The sequence below is a fragment of the Psammomys obesus genome, unplaced genomic scaffold, assembly GCF_907164565.1.
Source record: "Psammomys obesus unplaced genomic scaffold, mPsaObe1.curated_primary_1811, whole genome shotgun sequence".
In the NCBI taxonomy this organism is placed as follows: domain Eukaryota; kingdom Metazoa; phylum Chordata; class Mammalia; order Rodentia; family Muridae; genus Psammomys; species Psammomys obesus.
Window position 1 is genome coordinate 26279529 of NW_026596117.1, and position 20255 is coordinate 26299783.

General features: G+C 42.3%; 1 protein-coding gene across 2 annotated transcripts in view; it reads right to left on the reverse strand.

Moving 5' to 3' along the window:
• Positions 1-4761: 4761 nt before the first annotated feature.
• The window catches only part of Ubqln1 (ubiquilin 1), a 37203-nt gene continuing 21709 nt past the window's right edge, over positions 4762-20255 (reverse strand). Inside the window, exons 5-11 of one of the 2 annotated variants that reach the window (XM_055629211.1) lie at positions 19726-19884; positions 19357-19585; positions 11729-11871; positions 9321-9404; positions 8077-8192; positions 7759-7927; positions 4762-6605 (exon numbers count right to left, since the gene is read on the reverse strand). In XM_055629211.1, coding sequence (XP_055485186.1) covers positions 6453-6605; positions 7759-7927; positions 8077-8192; positions 9321-9404; positions 11729-11871; positions 19357-19585; positions 19726-19884 — 1053 coding nt within the window. In that variant the 3' untranslated portion in view covers positions 4762-6452. The remainder of the gene's footprint in view (positions 6606-7758; positions 7928-8076; positions 8193-9320; positions 9405-11728; positions 11872-19356; positions 19586-19725; positions 19885-20255) is intronic. The other variant, XM_055629212.1, reaches the window with a different exon arrangement.

Here is a 20255-nt window from a genome sequence, read left to right on the forward strand (position 1 = left end):
TTGTGGTCACATTCTCAACACCACTGTTTGCATTTAGTTGACTATGTGTGTCAAACCCAAGCTTCCTTCACGGCTCCTGTTCACATCTGTGCTTCTCCACCTCGTCAGCTTGCTTTTAACTTTTATGCCTCTGGCAATAAACCCCACCGGTCTGACCTTCAATCATTACCCCGACCTCACTGATCCTGTCCTGTCCTCTTAGTTTGTACTTTGTTACTTTACATGTGTGTCTGCATGTAGGATATGCACCACATGTGTGTCTGGTGAGTTCAGAAGGGGAATTCTAGATGGTCTTTAGCCATCACATGGGTGTGGGAGCTAAACCCAAGTCCTTTGCTGGGGCCATGTGTCCAGCACCCAGGGTTTAACTGTCAACGTCTGTGGAGGAAGGTTCTGACTGTTAACTGTGCCCACTGTGGCCATGCCGTGCTCAGGCAGGTGGTCCTGCACATAGGCCAGCCTGTAAGTGAGCCAGCATTGTTTCTCCATGGCTCCCGCTGGACCTCCTTGGTTGGCTATGGGTTCCTCGATCGGAGGAACTGCTGTGTGAAATAAGCAGGCCTTCTTTCAGATTCCTGCCTTGACTTCCCTCACTGATGGACATGGCCTGGCATTGCCTGCCCAATTGACATTTTCCCTCTAAGTTGACTCTGATCACAGTATCTCTCAAAGCAAGACAGAACACACCGACTCAGCTCAGGTACCTGTGATCTCTCAACGCAGATGGCCACTTGCTAATACTTTCCCTATGTCCACCCTGTTTCCTTTTGACCCTTGCTTCTCAATTAAGAATGGCAGATACAGGCTGAGGGCAGTTCCGCTAGTAAAGTACCTGCCACACAAGCATTAAGGACATAAGCCTAGAGCCACGTAGAAGCTTGGTATGGCTACATGTGCCTTTAATCCCAGGGATGCGAAAGTGGACACAGGCAGACCAGCCTAATGACCTGCTGGTTCAGTGAGACCATCCCAACAAACAAAGGAGGAGAGCGATCCATGAAGGAAACATGACATGGGTCTTTGGCCTCTACGCACAGGCCATAAACACATATGTCCACACTGACAAGTGTGCTCACCACACACAATACACCGGAAACCAACCAACCAACACTCAACATTAATACAACTTTCAAGCAGCACACAGTAACTCCACGCCCAAGACAGTCAAGTCCTGCTTGCGTTGCCACCTTGTGTGAGAATGTCCACTCTATTACAAGGCCGCACTCCTTGTTGAAGTCCCTCATGCTTGGCAGGCAGTGTGTTCTCTGTGCTGTGTCCCCAGAGCCTTGCTTCGCTTCTGTGAACTGAAGTGACTATATGACACAATTGTATTTTCCCACTGAATGACTGCTCAGTGAGTTCCCACTCCCAGTCAGTGGAATGCTCTCGGACGGTGGCTCTCAACCTGAGGGTCCAGACCTCTTTTGAGTCGAATGCTTTCGCAGGAGTCGCCTTTCAGAGATTTACAATATGATTCACAACAGCAGCAAAATTACAGTTGTGAAGCAGCAGCAAAATGATTTTATGGCTGGGGGTCAGCAGAGCAGGAGTCACAGCAACAGGAAGGTTGAGAAGCACTGCTCTAGGAAAAGACGCCAAGGAGCAGTGCAGGCCGTCCCTCCCGTACCTACCCAGGTCATTTCAGAACAGAATGAAGTAGTAGCTGAGGGAAAACCTAAGTGATCGCAGAATCAAGCACTGGGCTAGCACAAACTGAGCCTGGAAAGAACAGGAGGCTTTCTACTCAGCAAGGAAAGCGTGCACAAAACCCAGAGGATGCCAAATCTGCCAGGAGCAGCTGTGTTCGCTTGCAGCAGCGAAGTGTGTGTAACGAGGTCAGAAAGGCTGGTTAAACAGTGGTCTTCTCATAGGACCTAACTCCTAACACCTCTACGAGAGAATGCACGAAGTCATAGCCTTCTAACCACACTTTTGGTCAGGGACACTTCTGTCAATACACTTTTTCAAATCCAATCCTGTTATGTTTTGCCATTTATTTTGTTTGGCCTATTAAATTAAAATAGGTTTAACATCTCTCTCTGCTGAGGAGGGTGGGCATTTGGGAATCCCTGATGTCAAAAATCTGTTATCTTTTGAGAGTTAACATGACGGCACAAGTGCAAAACTGTACACTGATACCACAGACTGCTGTCAAGATGCAGGCACACAGCACAACTTACCCAGCATGCCCTCCAAAGGAAAGGCCCTTCCAGTTCCCTTAGGCTGTGACACACCTCGTGGTGCTGCCCAGATCCATCTACCCAAGCACACTCTCGGTGTGCAATAAAATGGCAGGCATACAGGCAGGCCCAACGCAAGCGTCTCCCCTCACCCACATGGAATAAGACTTACTCGGACTACTTACTCTTTTCCTTTCTTTCTGTTTTCTCCCCCTGCTCTGTGATATAAAGACTTTGTTTAAAATGTCACAAAGGCCAGCAGACAGGACAAGAAAGAGGAAATGCCTCTGTTCACAGCACAGGAAGTCAAGCTGCTGGGGAAGTGCTCGGCACTGTCAGTGTGAGCCATCTTACTAACAAGGGTGGTGCTGGAATGGCTAGCAGAGATGACCTGAAGAGACACAAGGAGAAACTGTTGAAGATGTGAGCCTTCAACATGGCATAAAGCTGGGCAGCAGAGGAATCTATCGAGAACGAAAACACTGAAGACATTCCAGACGTCAACAACGAGCAAGGTTCCAGACAGTCACCCATTCAGCAGGCCGTGGCAAACAGATGGACAGGTCCTGCAACAGGATGGCCAGAGGAGTGACAAACACAACGTGGACAACAAATGTGCCTGTAGCTTAGTATGGTGCAGCTGTGATGGGCTTACTGAGGCTGAACTGTGTGTGATCATGCTGGCTTATCAAAGAGACAGGTTTTTTTTTGTTTTTTTTTTTTTTTTTTTTTTTCTTCCCAGGATTTCTCTGTGTAACCTGGGCTGTCCTAGACTCACCTGGTAGACCAGGCTGGCCTCAGGCTCACAGTGATCCACCTGCCTCTGCCTCCCTGAGTACTGATATTAAAGGCGAGCACCACCACCCCAGCTCTCAAAGAGACATTTTTTTTTAAAGATTTAATTTATTTATTATGTATACAATATTCTGTTTGCATGCACGCCTACGCACCAGAACTCATTATAGACGGTTGTGAGCCACCATGTGGTTGCAGGGAATTGAACTCACGACCTCTGGAAGAACAGCCAGTGCTCATAACCTCTCGAGCCATCTCTCCAGCCCTTAAGGAGGTATTTCTACTGAGGCAGATGACGCTAGAAGAAACATTAGAAAAAGCCAGTTGGCAACATATTCCCCCATCTCGAGAAGACCCACTCTCCAGTCCCTCAGCTGCTACTGATGTTCCTCACTTAAATAACAACACAGGCACGTTTATATAACACACAGTAAGGAGGGAGAAAGGCTGTGGCTGCTGACTGAGGGCTGCTGTTGGCGGTGGGTGTGGGGATCCTAGTGAGGCCGTCTTGCTGTGGCCTGAGCATGTGGCTTTCTCCCATGTCAGTGTGCCATATTTTCACTACTTATGTGTGAACAGGTGTAAGGAAATGAGTGTCCACTGGTGGCACTGTACCCAGCCGGGAGTTAGAGCAATGTCAAAACAGCCAGACTGTCTACCTCAGGGGAAAGGACAGCCATACCTGTGCTTTTTGATGAGCCAGTGGGCTCAAGTTATTTGAAGTACTGTGTAAAATCACCTTCTGGTATTCAATGTGAGGCTGCGGGAGCTGGCTGCTGTGCCTATACTGAGCATGTCCCTCTCTCTGCAGTGCACTCTTTCTCTCGTGCTATCACCCTGTCACAGCGGCAGTCTGTTCCCAAGGCTATCTTTGTTTTAATCACACCCCGCTGCTTTTCCATAATGAAAAGAAATACTGTTTGTTAAAACAAAATGCATGGAGGCCTGTGAAACTTTGTGACTTTGAGGCTAGTCAGGGTTAGGTGGTAAGGCCCCGTCTACTTAATAATCTGTTCACACCAAACTTGAAATCCACCATTTAAGAATTCTTCCCCTTTCTTCTTCTGATACATAGGATGTCACTATGTATCCAGACTGGCCTCAAACTTTGGGTTTCCCCCAGTTTCAGGCACACCCCACCCGGCTTGAAATTAGAAATCCTGAACACAGTCATTTGCCTGTTTACTTGTTTAGAGTTTAAATTTCACCCTGACCTTTCTTTTCTTACTGTGTTCTAAAGGACTCCACGTAAGAACAATTATGCCGGCCCTTAATGTCTTCTTAGCACTTCTAAGAATTCCAGCCACTGGCACCACTGTTCTTACCTGGGGGAGGTGGGGGTGTCATTCCTAAGTAGACCCACTGTGAGCCAAAGGCATCAACAAAGCACACCAATTCGTTCTCTAGACAGCTCGCATAGCAACACTACTCCCAGGACAGCATGGCTGTTATCTCAACACTTCCAAGGTTTGGGGCGGGTCTGCAGATCCATGGCCAGTCTGGGATACATAAGCCGAGGTTACAGAATAAGGGTGTGCTGTACAAAACAACCCCCACCTCACGAGAGAATTTGTGGTTGTTGGTGTTCTTGTTGTCTTTCCAGACAGGGTTTCTCTGCGTAGCCCTGGCTGTCCTCAAATTCACAGACCCACCTGCTTCTGTCTCCACAGTGCTGGGATTAGAGGTGTGTGTCACCACCGCCCAGATACCAACAAAAGAAGTATCTAGCTATATTGAGAAAAAAACAAAGACATCTTTCTACAAAAGAGTCGACACAGACCAAGTGTAAAAGCTGGAGGTTTATTGTTATTTGGCGATTAATAAATCAAGCTGCTTACGACACTGTCCCACCTGCGCATCGCCATCACCAGTACAAGAAGTCTTTAAAGCAGACACACTGAGGAGCAAGGCTGAGAGCAGACACAGGTGAGCACGATCCTTGCCGACCTCCTCCAGCCAGGCCTCCATCCCGACCTCTGTACTTGTTCTTTTCCTGGGGAAAGTGTCGGAACAGCGTACAGTCTGGGGGCAACCTGGCCTCGAAACCTTTTAACAGCAAGCAACTTACAGAAGTTATGGAATTCACCTTCTATTTCCCTTGATTTTATTTGTCTGAACTCATTTTAGATTATTTTAACATTATAATTTCGGGCAACTTGTACAAGAGAGAATACAATGACCTAAGAGAATACTGAACCAGAGCCAGTCACTATATCACTGACCCTAAAGTTATAATTTTAATTGGTCCCAATGGAATGTATCACCCCAACAGTTTGAGACTTAGGCAAATAAAACTTCGAGGAAGGAAGAAAGAGGCTACAGAATAGCCAAACTTACTTAAAATCATTATAACGGCTCTTTGTTTTTCACCCGACTGACACTAGAATCTTCACAGAATCTTGGTTGCCAGTATTACTAGTTCAGGCTGGCCCAATCCAGAACAGATTCTGTCTCATCCCTCCCCCACCCCCTTCTCTGAGACTCTGAACATTCAACTATTTCTTAATAGAACTAGCCAAACACTTGAGAAACAAGTGGCTCCCTAATCATTTTCAATCCGGGCGTTTCCTATGAATGAGAAGGCTGACACACCCATAACATACACGGCAATTAACAGAAGCAGCAGAACTTCCAGTCAAAGAGGCGGTTCAATGAAACTCAACGCTGTTTAGACACCTATGGGGAGCAGGAAGCCCCGGGCAGGTGCACTGGACCACGTTACAGTGCTCCTTCAGTCTGCATAAAATAAAGGTAACGTGCAGCCATTATTTAAGTGTTGAGATAGCAGCGGTACATTATGTTGCCTGTACATGAAGTGTTCCTAAAGAGATAACCAGAATTAGTTTTTCTTTATTTTCAATAAACCTGACTAAATGGCACTTTTGCTGAGAGATGTTTATCAAAGATGCTGTAAGATGCTACACAGTTAGGAATCCTTATTTGACTTTTTTGGTTACAGGAATTTTGCTTAGATGACCTAGAAATGTGCAATAATTTGCACCGTATACAAATAAACAAAGTTTGTCAGTAGTATAAACCTTACAGCATTATTTGCAAAGTACATGCCAAAGTCACAATAAGCAATATTGTACCACAAATCATGGAGCGCAAATGATCTGCTTTTTTTTAATGCCTTTATTCTACATAAATTACTACCATAGGTTATGTTTAAAAAGCAAGTTAGTTGGACAGATGCAGGACAAAAATTTGTTCACCCAATTAGAAAAGGTGATATTTAAAAAAAAAATTACAATAAATGCCAAGTGTTTGATGCATGCAGCAGCCTTAACCGGAAACATTGATTCCCACTGTTCGAGATACAGAAACCCGCACATCTTACTGCACTTCACCTCCAGACTCTTCCTGTTGTTGCATTTATAACAGCACAGAATTCCAATGAAATAAAGCAGGTTATTTTAAAGATTTAAGAGCCGTTATCAAAAATAAATTACATTTTTTCAGGGTACAGAAATGCTGCTATGATGGCTGGGAGCCCAGCAGCCTTTCAATCGCTGCGTTGATATCACCCCCTGTTGCTATCAGTGCTTGCAAATTTGCTTCCCGGTTCAAGAAGCCCATCGCACTGAGCTGTTCCAGTTGTTGCTGAAATCTGACTTCTGGACTCTGTAGCTGTTGAGAAGAACAACGAAGCACATTCTAAGGAAAGCTAGTCTTTGCTATACCCAAGTCACTTTTCAAAAACTTTGATTGCATTTTAAATAATGTGCACTGTTTGCACAGCTTTCTTAAATTGCCTTGAGATATAGTCACTATATTTGGTTATTTGTGAAATAGAATGGACTTATTCAGCTAAAACACACAAGACCATCTGCAATTATTTTTAAAGAAAAATAATCTCCAGGTGTTACTTAGTGCATATTTTATCTTTACATACATACATGCATATTTACTTCAAATGATTTATAAACTCCCATCCTATTTCAAAGTTGGTTAGCACGTTACTTTTCAAATACTCTGTTCCTAAACCATGACAAGCAGATCAATGACTCTGATTTTTAAAAAGCTGTACAGGATGGGTAAGCACACAGGGTTAGGATTTGATTCCCTGGAAGCTCTTCTCCAACAAAGAGTAAAAAAAGCATAATAAATTCCACCACTGCAGAGCCTTGTGAATAAGCAAACTGTTTTTAAAGCCCATGTGCAGACAGTTTAGAATTGTAGACACTTTTCCTTGCATTGATACCGACTACACTATTACATCGCTAACCAGTCAGATAGCATGCCTGTTGCCCACAAAAGTTGGAAGATCCCTGAAACTGGAGCTAGAGATGGTGATGAACCAACTGCCAAATGGGTGCTGGGAAGCATAGCCAGTGCTCTTAGCCATCAAGCCAGCCATCTCTCCAGCCCCTTTAGTGGTGACTTCTGAGTAAGAGTACATGTTCCCACAGAGGATGTGCTCGGCAGGGGACAGGCTAGAGTAGGAAGCCCAGGTACAGTTGCTCTGGAACACTGACAATATTTTTAGATTCTCCTGGCTAAACTCTTATAAAACTTATTTAAAATGGCTTTGAAGAAAGAACTTTTAAACTCATATTTTACAAGGCTACTTCTAAATATTATGGCATTAGATTGAAAGTATTCTTTCTTTTGTTATCTGACATAGCAGCAAAATTAACAATCTCTGTAATAATAACATTTTTTTAGATTTAATCTTTAATAGTACTTTTTAGTACTCTGAACAGAAAACAGCTGCTGCTTTCTTTTTGCCTGTTTTGAAAATTCTAAACTTAAATGAAAAGTTTGTAGGAAAACACGTCACCTGAGGATTCACCCCAGCCAGCGCCTGCAGCATCTGCTGGATGAACTGCTGGTGGCCTGGCTCCGCAGCGCCCGCTGTGGGGCTCGTGTTCTCACTGGGTGCAGTGTTTGGTGCATTGGTTCCTGAGGAGCCTCCAGAATTGCCTGCTGCTCCCACGCCAGAAGTAAACCTAAGGAAAGCACAGGTTACAGGTTACATTTCAACATAGTATCGGCTAGGTTATTCTATTAAAAAGAAACAACTCAACCAAAATAAAAGGCAGAATGACATTAAACCTAAAATTCTCAGTGAAACGAACTGTTATGTGATAAGCCCTACCCTGGAATGAGGCCGGGGGCTTCTGTCGCCAACGTCTGCAAGCCTTGCTGAATCTGCAACAATGCCTGCATCGCTCTAGGGTTTGACATTGCAGACAGCGTGTCAGGATTCTGCATCTAAGGAGGAAAGAGACTAGTGCTTACCAAAGAATTAAACAAAGGCAGGTATAGTTTTCTCACTTTGCAACACTTTTATAGAAAATCTAAAATCTTACTCTCAGACACCACTACTCCGTATTTCTTCCCAAAATAAACACAAACTCTCCTCTTTGATAGCAAATTCCATACAGAAATTATTACTTGAGCCATTCACAAGCCTATAAGAGCAATCTCAGAAGCACATTTCCCCCTTCTCCAACAGAAGAAAAAAAAAAAAAAAAAAAAGAAAAGAAAAACTGTCTATACAACTCCAAACGCACACTTTATGGGATGGTGGTAATGTGGTGAAAGCTGTGCACAGTATCTCCTGACCACGCCTGTCCGCTGCTGACCTAACAACTGTACCAGCCTGCCATCTAAAAACAACTGCTCCCCAGTTTGGCCTCACTACTTTCAAATACCCATACCTGACTGACAAGAGGGAGCTCACACCATTGCAAAGACCAAGCACAATCAGGAACCGTGGAGAATGACTTGCTGGCCTAACAATCATTTCAATCAGCTTTGAATCCTGACAACTACCAGTTTCAAAAAACCAACACCACTTTTATGTTTCTATATGACACTACAACAGTCTTGGGTACTTTTTTTTTTTTTTAAAGCCTTCCTAATGTGACAACACTGACAATCTTAACCTTACTAATTCTGATTCTGAGGAAATGAGATTTACTTCTCGAAGAAAAAGCACTCTAATAATCTGGAAGAAATCGAGGCATTATAACAAAACCCAACCTGTGATTTAAGAGAGGGTAGCACTTTCCTATCACTCAAGACTCGTCCGAACCATACAGTAGACGTGATCTTAGGAAGCACTTCAGGGTTAGCAAGTGAGGAAAATGGCCTATGGTACTAACAAAGCATCCGGAGCCCTAAATCCTCATGAGCAAAGGCAACACGGTTCTCTCCTCACAGTGTAAGCACAGTCAGGAGTGACATGGGCCGGGAGGATCAGGCTCAGTGTCTACAAGTGGGCGAAATCACACACTCCTCTGCACTGTGCTGTCAGCTGGGAAGGAGAAGGACACGTTCACCATCAAACCTTTCAAGCAGATCATCACAAAGACAGCAGCATCTTTTCTTACTCACTTGTTGGAGGAAAGTTGGGAGCTGTTGTCTCATTTGTTCTTGAAGCTGAGGATTTCCAGCAAATAGGGGATTATTCAGCATCATCTATGGGGCAAGTGTTCAAACATTTTAACTGGAAATATCTGAAACAATGTACCTGGTTTAAGATTCTACCTTCCTCCAAGTGCCTAAACTGGCACTTAAAAGGGAAGAAGGGAGAACATAATAAAAGGAGTAGGGCAAGTTCTAACCACAAGGAGCTCAGGGAGGGGAAAGAAGGAGGAAGGAAGGCTGGTAGGAAGGAAGGTCTCTTCTCTGTCAACGAGAATGGTGGATGATGGGTGACATGCAGTGCCCTAAAAAAGAAAAGCAATTGTTTCCTTGAACCAAGGTGAATTTCTGCTTTTGAAGGAAATAATACTGGGAGTGCCAGGCTCTCAGGAAGCTATGCTTTCCTACACCACAGAGTAGAAGAAACATCAATATGTCAGAGCGTAAATGTGGCTTGCTTAGAAACCTCAGCACACAAACAGGAGGCACAGAGAAAGCCCAGATCTGGAGCCACTATTATCTGCCTGCCCAATACTATCAGTTGAGATTAGGTCCAGAATAGCCATGAGACAGCCACTAACCTGCCAGAGAAATGGAGCTGCTAGATGAAAACCAGCCCAAACTAGCACCAACAGTCCTCTGGGGAAGTCTTAAAATACCTAAGACCCAAGGATGTAAATGAGACCAAGACATCTGGAGTCCACCTCACTAGCACCACAGGTAGAAAAGCAGCCACCTCCTGACCTTCAAAGTCTGACCAATTAACAGTCAGGGCCAGTGTTAACATGCTGTGCCTGCCTGTAAGCTCATCATACACAATCAGCAAACCGGAAACTACTAGGTTCAAAAAAGACAAATTGTGTATCACTTTCCAGTGATTACTGATGGCCTGTTTACCTGTCCAAAGTCCGAGGAGGAAATGATCTTTGCCCTCAATTAGGAAACCACACTGAAGAACAACTGTATGTAAATCCTGTAAAAAAAGAATTCTCCCCTCCCTCTTTCAAAGTGGATTATTTAATTTTAGACCTCAACATCATCACAGCAGTTGCTGTGGTACGGATACACAGTGCTTCAGATAAGCAGTGACCACAGCAGGAGCTGCTCCAGGCCAGGGATGCTTCTTCAGTCTTCCAGACAAATGCTGCTTTACTTTGAGGCTGTTAACCAGTTACCACATTTGTTTTTCATCTTAAATTATTCAAATTCTTCAAATAAATTAAATTAGTCTAAAAAAAGCTTGCCACAAAAAAAATCATCTTTTTATTTATTGTATTTTCCTAACTTACCTGAAACTTCATACCACAATTAAGTTTTCACATTTCAAATATTTAGGTTTCAAAAGAGTAAGCCATAACTTTACCCATCTAATGCCAGAGCACACTATAAAAGTTTTCAATATTCTATAAGAGATACCAGCTGGCTGGTGCAGGTCTATGATCTGAGCACCAGAGGAGACAGAGGCAGGCAGAGCGCTCTGCGTTCAAGCTAAACCTGGACTACAAAGCAAGTCCAGGGCAGCCAAGGCTACTAGCATTGTCAGTGTTTTGCTTTACTATTAGAAAACAACAGTGTGTATAGCAGCCAGGTCCTTTACACTTACATGGAGTATGCTTACTAAAGATACTATTAAGAATAAGATACATTCAGTGCTGTAACTAAACACATACTTGAAAATACAGGAAAGGGTCACTTCATACCATATCTTAGGTAGCCAAGTGACAACCGTGGCTTAGGAGACAGTTAACAACACACATTCATTAATAAACTCACAAAACCAGCTTTCAAAAAACAAACAAACAAACAAAAAACACAACCTGTAACACACATTTTAAGATAAAAGTTATCAAAAAGCATCATTCTTTAATTATTTGTTGTTACGTAAGTAATCACTGAAGACCCTAGCTCAAGGACATCTGCTATATCCTTGTACCAATGTGGTTGCACGATGCTGAAAATAAAAACCATTTCATTCAGCAAAATGAAATGAGAAGCTTTTAAACTTAAATTCGACAGCTATAAAGGAAAGCACTGTACGAGCACAGTCTACTCCATGCCCCCACAGTTGTTCAGGCCCAGCAACAGGCGCTGCTCTAGGTGGTACAGAACCACACCCAGACAGATAGACAAGAGCAGCACCATGATCACAGCAAATTCTCTACAAACTTCAGTGTTTTGTCTAAAGGTATGTCTCATCAACGAATAGGATAAACCAGGTTGTTTCCACTATATATAAAGTAAAGCTGCCCCCAAAGCTGGAGATACAATTTGTCTGCATCTCTAGTATTCTGTAAGAGCATTAGACAGATGTGCCAAGAACAGAATCACTGGACTGTGTATTTAGTTCAGAAGACTCTTAAACACAAGTATAAGCTCACCTGGGCAGCAAGGTCAGGGTTCTGGCTTAGTGATTGCATCATGCTTCTCATGTATGGGGCAGACAGCATGTTCTGCATAAGCTGTGGGTTTTCAGTTATTTGTTGCAACAAGCTTTGCATTCCTGGTGTGTTGAACATACTAGCTAAATTTTTATTTAAAAAAAAAAAAAACAAACAAAAACAGATTAAGATACATCAAACACAGTGCACACTGTACTTAAATTTTAGCTAACTGAAGTGGCAGATGGCCATTTCCCATAGCAACAGATTTACTTTATGCAGTTTGGCTCCCCATGGTCAACAACAGTACCAAATATTACATGACAACATTCCCAAGAAAACAGCTAAGTTTTCAATTACATGGCTTTGAGAGGCATTAGAAAGTGCTATCCCATCTTACTCCGCCCCCTTCTTTAGCATGTCCACACCTAGTAAGGGCTGAGAACCTAAACAGCATTGCTAACCATTGTTAGTTACTTAGCTCAGTTTTCAGACCAACCCTTATTTTACTCAGCAATAGCACTAAGGCACAAAAATTCTGACAATGGTACTTCAGAGGCATCAATCAATCAATCAACCAATCAATCAATAGAATTAAAAAAAAGAGAGAATGCTTCCTTCAAGTGCAGAAAGAACAGTTCTGACATAACACTGAACTATTTATTCTTCATTTCCATTCTGGTTTTTGAACTAATACCCCTTTATCTGGCTTAAAACACTTGACTATCTCCACTCGTGTTTGTAATTTTCTGTAAGTCTTGTGTTTGTGGTGTTCCTATATTTTCAAGTTTCAAGTTAGCTTTTTCTACACTCCAAAGTTCAAAAATATCTTAAGACAATCTGGCACACTACAGCCTACAAAATAAATCTGGCTTTCACAATCTGTTTTTGTATAGCCCACAAAGTGAACACTGTTTTTACATTTTTACACGGTTAGGAGGAAAACTTCTAGTGAGAATAAATACATGTAGAAATGTGGAAGCTACTGAAATCCAGTGCTTGGTGACAGCAAGTATCATTGCTGACTCTCCTGCTGGGCGCTTCCACTCTAGAAAGGCAGAGGGGAGCCCAAACAGGCACCTATGGTGTCAGCCCTTGTTCATTCCGCTTCACAGTGCCACAAGAAACCACTCTAGCATCTTGCTTTTCTTAATTGCAAGTGCAAATTAATCACAGAAGAGGTAAAACAAGAGAAGCAAATGGTTCATATTATGGGGTTAAGGCATGGTGGAGTACGATTACCTTACTAAATAAAATGGCAAAACACTGTTCCATATCAAAGAATACAACATACATGGACATTATGAGAGTCAGCACTTGTAGCAATATTCTAGACATGAGAGAGTCAGAAGGCTGAGGGAGAACACAAAGTTCTAACCTGGTTTGCGGTACAAATGAGACCCCATCTCAAAAAATGAAACAACAGGGCTGAGAAGATGGCCCAGCAGTTAGGAGTTGGTGGCTATTCCAGAGGACCCAGGCTCAAGTCCCCGGGCTCACATGACAACTCACAACAAATTATAACTCCAGTGCTAGGTCAGAGCCCTGTTCTGGCCTCCTTAGGCACAGCACACACACATGCAAGTACAACACCCAAACACTTAAAGCAAACTTTTTAAAAAATACACTTACAAACAAAACAACCACAAAACCAAAACCCGACCCCAGACCAACTCCTCATTCACTTGAGAGCAAAGATCAGAAAAATTACAAAATTAATGAAGTATCTCATTAGAACTTCATTTCTTCACTTCTATTGCAACCAGTTAAGTTTCTTTGTTTGCTTATTCGAGACAGTGTTTTTATGTGTATCCTTGGCTGTCCTGGACTTGCTTTGTAGACCAGGCTGGCCTCAAACTCACAAAGATGTGTCTGCCTCTGCCTCCCTGTGCTGGGATTAAAGGTATGCACCACCACTCCCAGCTTCCAGTAAAGTTTCAAGGCGCATGCCAGCCAGTAACAGAGTCATATATCAACAGTGACCAATTCACAGTTGATTATATGGCAAAGGGGGAAGAACAGATGGTTTTTCTCAGAATTAAGAACAGGGGTCCAGCATCAATATTAAAGGTCAAAAGACATTACTGATAATGTCCTGTCCTAGATTTTTAAGGAATTACAAAGCTTGAACTGCCGAAGAAATTTAACTCTTGCACTGGAGACTGCTCAGTGGGTAAGGGCACTTGTTGCTCCTGCAGAGGTCCCAGGTTCCAATCCCAGTACCCACACGGAGGCTCACAACCATCTGTAACCCAGCTTTAGGGGATTCAACAAGCACACACACAGTGTACATACATGTGTGCAGGCACAACTTCTGTACACACATAGTAAAAGCTTAAGGGAGCTGGAGAGATGGCTCAGAGGTTAAGAGCACTGGCTTCTCTTCCCAAGGTCATGAGTTCAATTCCCAGCAACCACATGGTGGCTCACAACCATCTATAATGAGATCCAATGCCCTCTTTTGGCGTGCAGGTTTATACGTAGACAACATTGTATACATAATAAATAAATCTAAAAAAAAAAAAAGCTTAAAAAGACAAAAAAACCAAGTTTTCACAGAACTCCTCAGATAAGAGTATTTTCCTTCCTTCTCCATCTTGATTGTTTGTTTGTTTGAGAAAAGGTCTCTGTGTAACCTTGGCTATCCTGGAACTCACTCTGTAAACCAGGCTGGCGCAAACTCAAAGAGGTCTGCCTGCCTCTGCTCCTGAGGGCTAGGATTAAAAGGAACTTGTAGTCTGTCATTTTATCAAATATATTCTTTCTTTCTCTCCCATTACCTCTCCTGTCTCCTCCTCTCCCCACTCTCTCTCATCTTTCCCCGTTAAAAGAAAAAATATATCTTCTAAACCCTACTATTCTACTACATTCATTAGTTCTCACCGTAAGATCTAATTAAAAACTCTCTGGCAAAATTTGACTTGCTATATTATAAAAAAAAAAAAAAGGAACTTGTGGACTTTTTTCAATGACACTGAGAAGCTGGTGTTTGAGACCAGCCTGAGCTGCAGTGAGTCTTAGTTTTGCCTCTTCATGGGCAAAGCCCTACAATATTCTTTTACTGTTTCCAGGAACAATCTGCCAGCTCCTTCTCTAGGATTCCCCTCAGAGATAATATGCAAAGATAAAAGTACGCAGCCCAAACATGAAGAACATCACCGCTGCATGGCATGTGGATGTGCACACTCCTTTTGCTATTTAACTTTCTCTGACCAACATTCTCAACATTAAGTGTTAAGAGTGTCAAGATGTTAAATTAAAAACCCGAATAAAGAGTTGCAAAGTTGTCACTGTAGACAACATGCTGTTAAAAGGACAAAACAGACAGCCCAACAGCCTCATACTGAGGCCACCTGATTCAACCCACCTGCTCTGTGAATCAAAATGAGAACAGCTCTTGGCTTAAAATGGCATTACTTCAGTTCTTATGAGACCTATCTTTTCTTGAGAAACCCCATGACACTGTCTGGGACCATCAACTGTTCCCCTCATTCTGATTCTTCTCAGCAATAAATCAATTTTAAATTCCTCATCCAGAATATGTTTTTATACTTCCTCTGACAAGATATAAGAATTTTTTGTCTATTGCAGGCCCTTCCCTCTTCATTAAGGAAGTTTCCTTCAACTTCTTCCAGTTATGAACCAAGTCCTGGCCCTTGGCTGGGTAAGTGCCCCCCAGAAGCCCTCATGTGAAAGGCCTGGTCCCTTTCAAAAGTTGTGGAGCTGTCACATAGATGGAGTTTCATGAAAGAAGGTAAATCACCTCAGGTCCTCAACTTCCCAGCTATGAGGGAGCCTCAGCCCATGTCCAAGAGCAAAAGGGCCAAGGAACCATGAACTGAATGCTCTTAAACTCCGGCCAAAATAAGCCTTGTATCATGGTACCACAGGCACTGTAAGTCAGCAGTATTCATCAATAGCTAAGAAAAAGCTGTCTGTTGGGGTTGGAGAGGTAGCTCAACGATTTAAGGAGCCTTGCTGTTTTTCAAAGTTTGTTTCTCTGCACCTACGCTGGGTGGCCTGTAACTCCAGATGATCGATGGTCTCTGGGGTCACATACCACACGCATGTGAACACTCGCACACACAGATATAAAACTTAAAGGTATTTTAGAAAGGTAACTATAGTGTCTAGCCTAATAAAGTAAACTCCATATCCAATCACACACTACTGTAAGAGATTAAGTTTTAAAGTCACCATATAATCAATCAGCTTGCAACCTTACCACAGAATAGGGGGAATTTTTTTTTTTTTTTTTTTTTGCCAACTACATACCCAATGGGATTAATACTGAAACTACATAAAGAAATGTAAAAATTAAACAACAAAAACCTCAAATCATTCACTCAGTAAATCCATTCAGTAATAAGCTGAGCAGACAATTCTCAAATCCTTGAAAAAGTTCAACATCCTTACGTATTAGAGAAACGCATGTTAAAACTGCTTTGAGATTCCATTGCATTCCAGTTAGAACGCTCAAGAGACACAGTGGAGATGCTGTGGGTCAAGAGGCACACCGTTTATATTCACTGCAAATAGGAATATAAACTTGTGTAGCCACAAGGAAGGCAGTATGGAAGATCCTAAAAAACATGAAACTAGAACCACCACGTGACCCAGCTACACCATTCCTGGGTATAGACCTGAATGACTCTTAAGTAGCATAGTGTTGTGTTATTCACAACAGACAGGTTATAGTCAGCCTAATACCTACCAACAGACCAACTGATATAAAATACGTAAAACTACAATCATGACATTTGCAGAACACATAATGGAAGCAATGGAAGAAATCCTTATGCTAAGCAAAATAAGCCAGACTTGAATACATTTTTTTCTCACATGTGGAATCAGAGATAAAGTTGTGTGTGTGTCTAATTATATCTGAGTGTGTTTAAACCAGGAAACTGAAAAGGGGATCATGAGAGGGGAAGAAGATATCTTAACAGATGTGGAAAACAGCTGAATACATGCAATAAAAAAAGCACAAACTGGGATTAACTGGGAGCAGAAAGAAGCCAGTTTGGGAAGATGGGCCATGGGGGAGGGTAGCAGGAAAGGGGAACAAAGAAAAGAAACATGTAATGATTCATCTGCACAAGATGCAACTGTGAGGCCCAGTACTCTTTATGCTAATCTAAGAATAATAAACTAGCCTCACTCCCCACAGATCTTACACCTCACCATGAAAGGTTCTAGTTCGTTCATGGGTTCTGAATTAAGACCCAGAAACTCCGATTTAGAGAAGGATGGAGTCAGTCACTGTTGGTCACTCACTGTTCACAATGGTCTTGAACACCCAAATTCAAGTAGTGTCCCCTCATCTCAGTCTCCCTCCCATGTAGCTGGACAGTGGCCCTGAGCCTGGCTGCAGAAGCCTTCTTAACACATTTGGCACTTGCTCTACTCCAGCCCTTTAGCTCTGGCCCTTGAGCTGATCCTTGAGATTCCATAGATATAAACCACAAAACCAACTAAAAACCCAGAAAATGAAACAATCTCTCTTGACTATCTTACTAAGGTGTGTGAACACTGCTTTAAAAATCTTTAGGGGGCTAGAGAGATGACTTAGAGATTAAGAGCACACTGGCTGTCCTGAGTTCAATTCCCAGCAACCACATGGTGGCTCATAACCAACTATAACAAGATCTGGTACCCTCTTTTGGTATGCAGGCATACATTTAGGTAGAATACTGTATACATAATAAATAAATAAATTGTTAAAAAAGTAAAAATCTTCAGTAACACTCTTACTGTTAATGTACATACATAACCATCATGCATGTAAAGTTTCCTTTAGAAAAAAAATCTTTCATGTAACAATGGGAATGAATTCAGGAAGGAAGCATGTAATAGAACACCCAAACAAAACTGTTAATTAAACAGCAACTGGAGACCTGAACATCTCAATATCCAGATTCCAGCCTTTGCAAAAATATGCTGGCCTCAAAAATGGCCACACATACCAACAATATGAAGATTTGGTTCAAAAAGCACAATGCAAAACGAAACATAATCAGCAACAAGGATCCCACTGACAGCAATTACCTCAGGGTGACAATCAAGACCAGTCTTTCCAGAGAAATACAGACATATCCTTACCTCTGACGATGCCAACCCTGGACCCTTAGTTCACATACATCACCAGCCCCTCATTCCAAATTCAGTGGACATCACAATTTCCAAGTCCATTCTGGCCTCTACTAAGATCCAACACATAGTGTTTTCACCTTGTCTGGGAATCTCAATCTTGTTATACTAAATTTCCTGCCTAATTCTCATGGTTCTACATTTCTGGAGAAACAGGCTGAAAAGAAAAAGGCCACACATATGGTATGAAGCCATATACCCCCAGAAGGAAATACTTGTCAGCAAAACACATCATAGACATACACAGTATGAATGAATTTCAAAACCAGTACAGACATACAAGAGAACCACACCATGTGGTCTATTTCTACAAACTTCTAGAACTAAGGATTGTTTCCTTTCTCAGAGAGAGAATGAATGGAGCAAGACAAGGAAATGTTTGAATTAGTGTGGCAACAACTTAGGTGTTAGATATCTAAATGTGCATGTTTCATGTTAGATCCTGTATGTATCTAACAGTAACAGTACAATCATACTATTAATGAGGATAATTTGTTTTACTTCTTCATCAGTAAGTGGATACATGGTTTATTTTCTATTTTTCAGTCACTCAAGCCATTATCTCATATGTCCTCATAACATTTGGTTACCCAAATGTCTTCAGAATCAAGTTCCTTTCACTAACTTTGACTCCCCCAATATATTAGTTACTTTTGCATAATTGTGATAAAATACTGGACATAATACAATTTAAAGGAGAAATTTATTATGGCTCATGATTTCAGAGACATCAGTCCACAGCAACATGGAAATATTGGCAAAGAATGATAGTTCACATCACGGCAGCCAAGAAGCAGGGAAGAGGCAAGGGCCGAGACACATTCAAGGAGCACCCCTAGTGACCTATCCATCTCCTAAAGTTTCCAAAACCTTTCAGAATAGTGACAGCAGCAAGGCTTTAAACACATACACCTGTGAGAGGTATTTCATTCCAAACCATAATACTCAATATATGTTCTTCAAATAGCAACCAGAGTAATTTCAATATCATCTTAAAATGTTGTTCCTCCTTTTAAATTTTCCCAGTAATGAGCTCTGGATATCTTCTGTATAGTATGGTGAATACATTTAATCATGTGACAACAAATACACAAATGCATAGATCAGGACCTAGTGTAGGGGATGGAGATGGAGCAGCAGTTAAGAGAGAGCTTACTGCTTTTGCAGAGAACCTGGTTCAATCCCTGGAGCCCACAAGATGGCTCACAACATCTGTAACTCTCCAGCTTTATGACATCTGACACCCTTCCTTTCCTGATTCCCATGGGCTCCTAGACACACATGGCATGCACACATACTCTAAATAAATACAGATTTAACACAAATAAATACGTTATACCCCATAGAGATACACAATTTAAAAATTCTATCTCAGAAAATCCGAAAAGCCTGCAACAAAAAGTCTTCATAAAAGGGATGCATATGAATGCATAAACAGTATCAGCAACAGTTCTATTATCAATACAAGGTACACATACCTCCTGCTCCAGGCACCAGACCTGAGGTGCTCTGCCCAGCAGGGGCATTGGTGGCATTACCAGCAGAGCCGCTCACAGTGCTAGTGGTGCTACCAGAGGCTGGTGCACTCTGGGAAGTCTGCGGAGCCCACGGGTTGGGTAGCGGATCCCTATTTTCTGTTCGAGAAGGCTGACTCCCTTCTGTTGAGGAGGAACTGCTCACTAAGGAAGCAAATGGATTACCACCAAACTGTAATAAAAGAAAAAGTATTAAGTACAGAATTGTTTTTCAACGAAGCCACATTCTCCATATGGCAGTATCCTCACTCACAGATGACTTGCGTCAGACATGAACAACCCTTAAGCCTGAGCTTTGGAGCCAATGATTACCTGCTCTTGTGCAGCATTCAGCATAGGCTCCTGAATATCTGTGTACATGCGTCGTAAAGCATTGTAGCCCCCAGGAATACTTTCTAGGTTGCTCAAGGCTCGGTCCTGGTTTCGCATCATTTCTTGCATCATTGCTGGATTTCTGGCAAGTTCCAATGTCTAAGAAGGAAATCTCCACTTAAAAAAAGAACACTGACATCTGCAAGGATTTCTTCAGTGTTTAGCTGAAATTTGTAAGAAGCACTAAGTTGGACTACTAGTTCGTGCACCAGGCCCCACAAGACTGAAGGGAGCCATATGTGCTAAGTGCTAAGTCAGGCTGAACTTTTAACTGCTAGTTTGAAGATTCCAGTCAACTCGGAGTCAGCATCAAAACCTTATTAGGAAACTGACTGCCTTGTGCCTTCTTGTCTCTGCTTTCTTTACCAGTTTTCTACCTGATAAAAAGCCTGACTTCATTTGCTCAGTTCATGGAAACACTAATTCTATTTTACAGGATGAGGTGACATCCAATTCTAGAATCAAAAGGC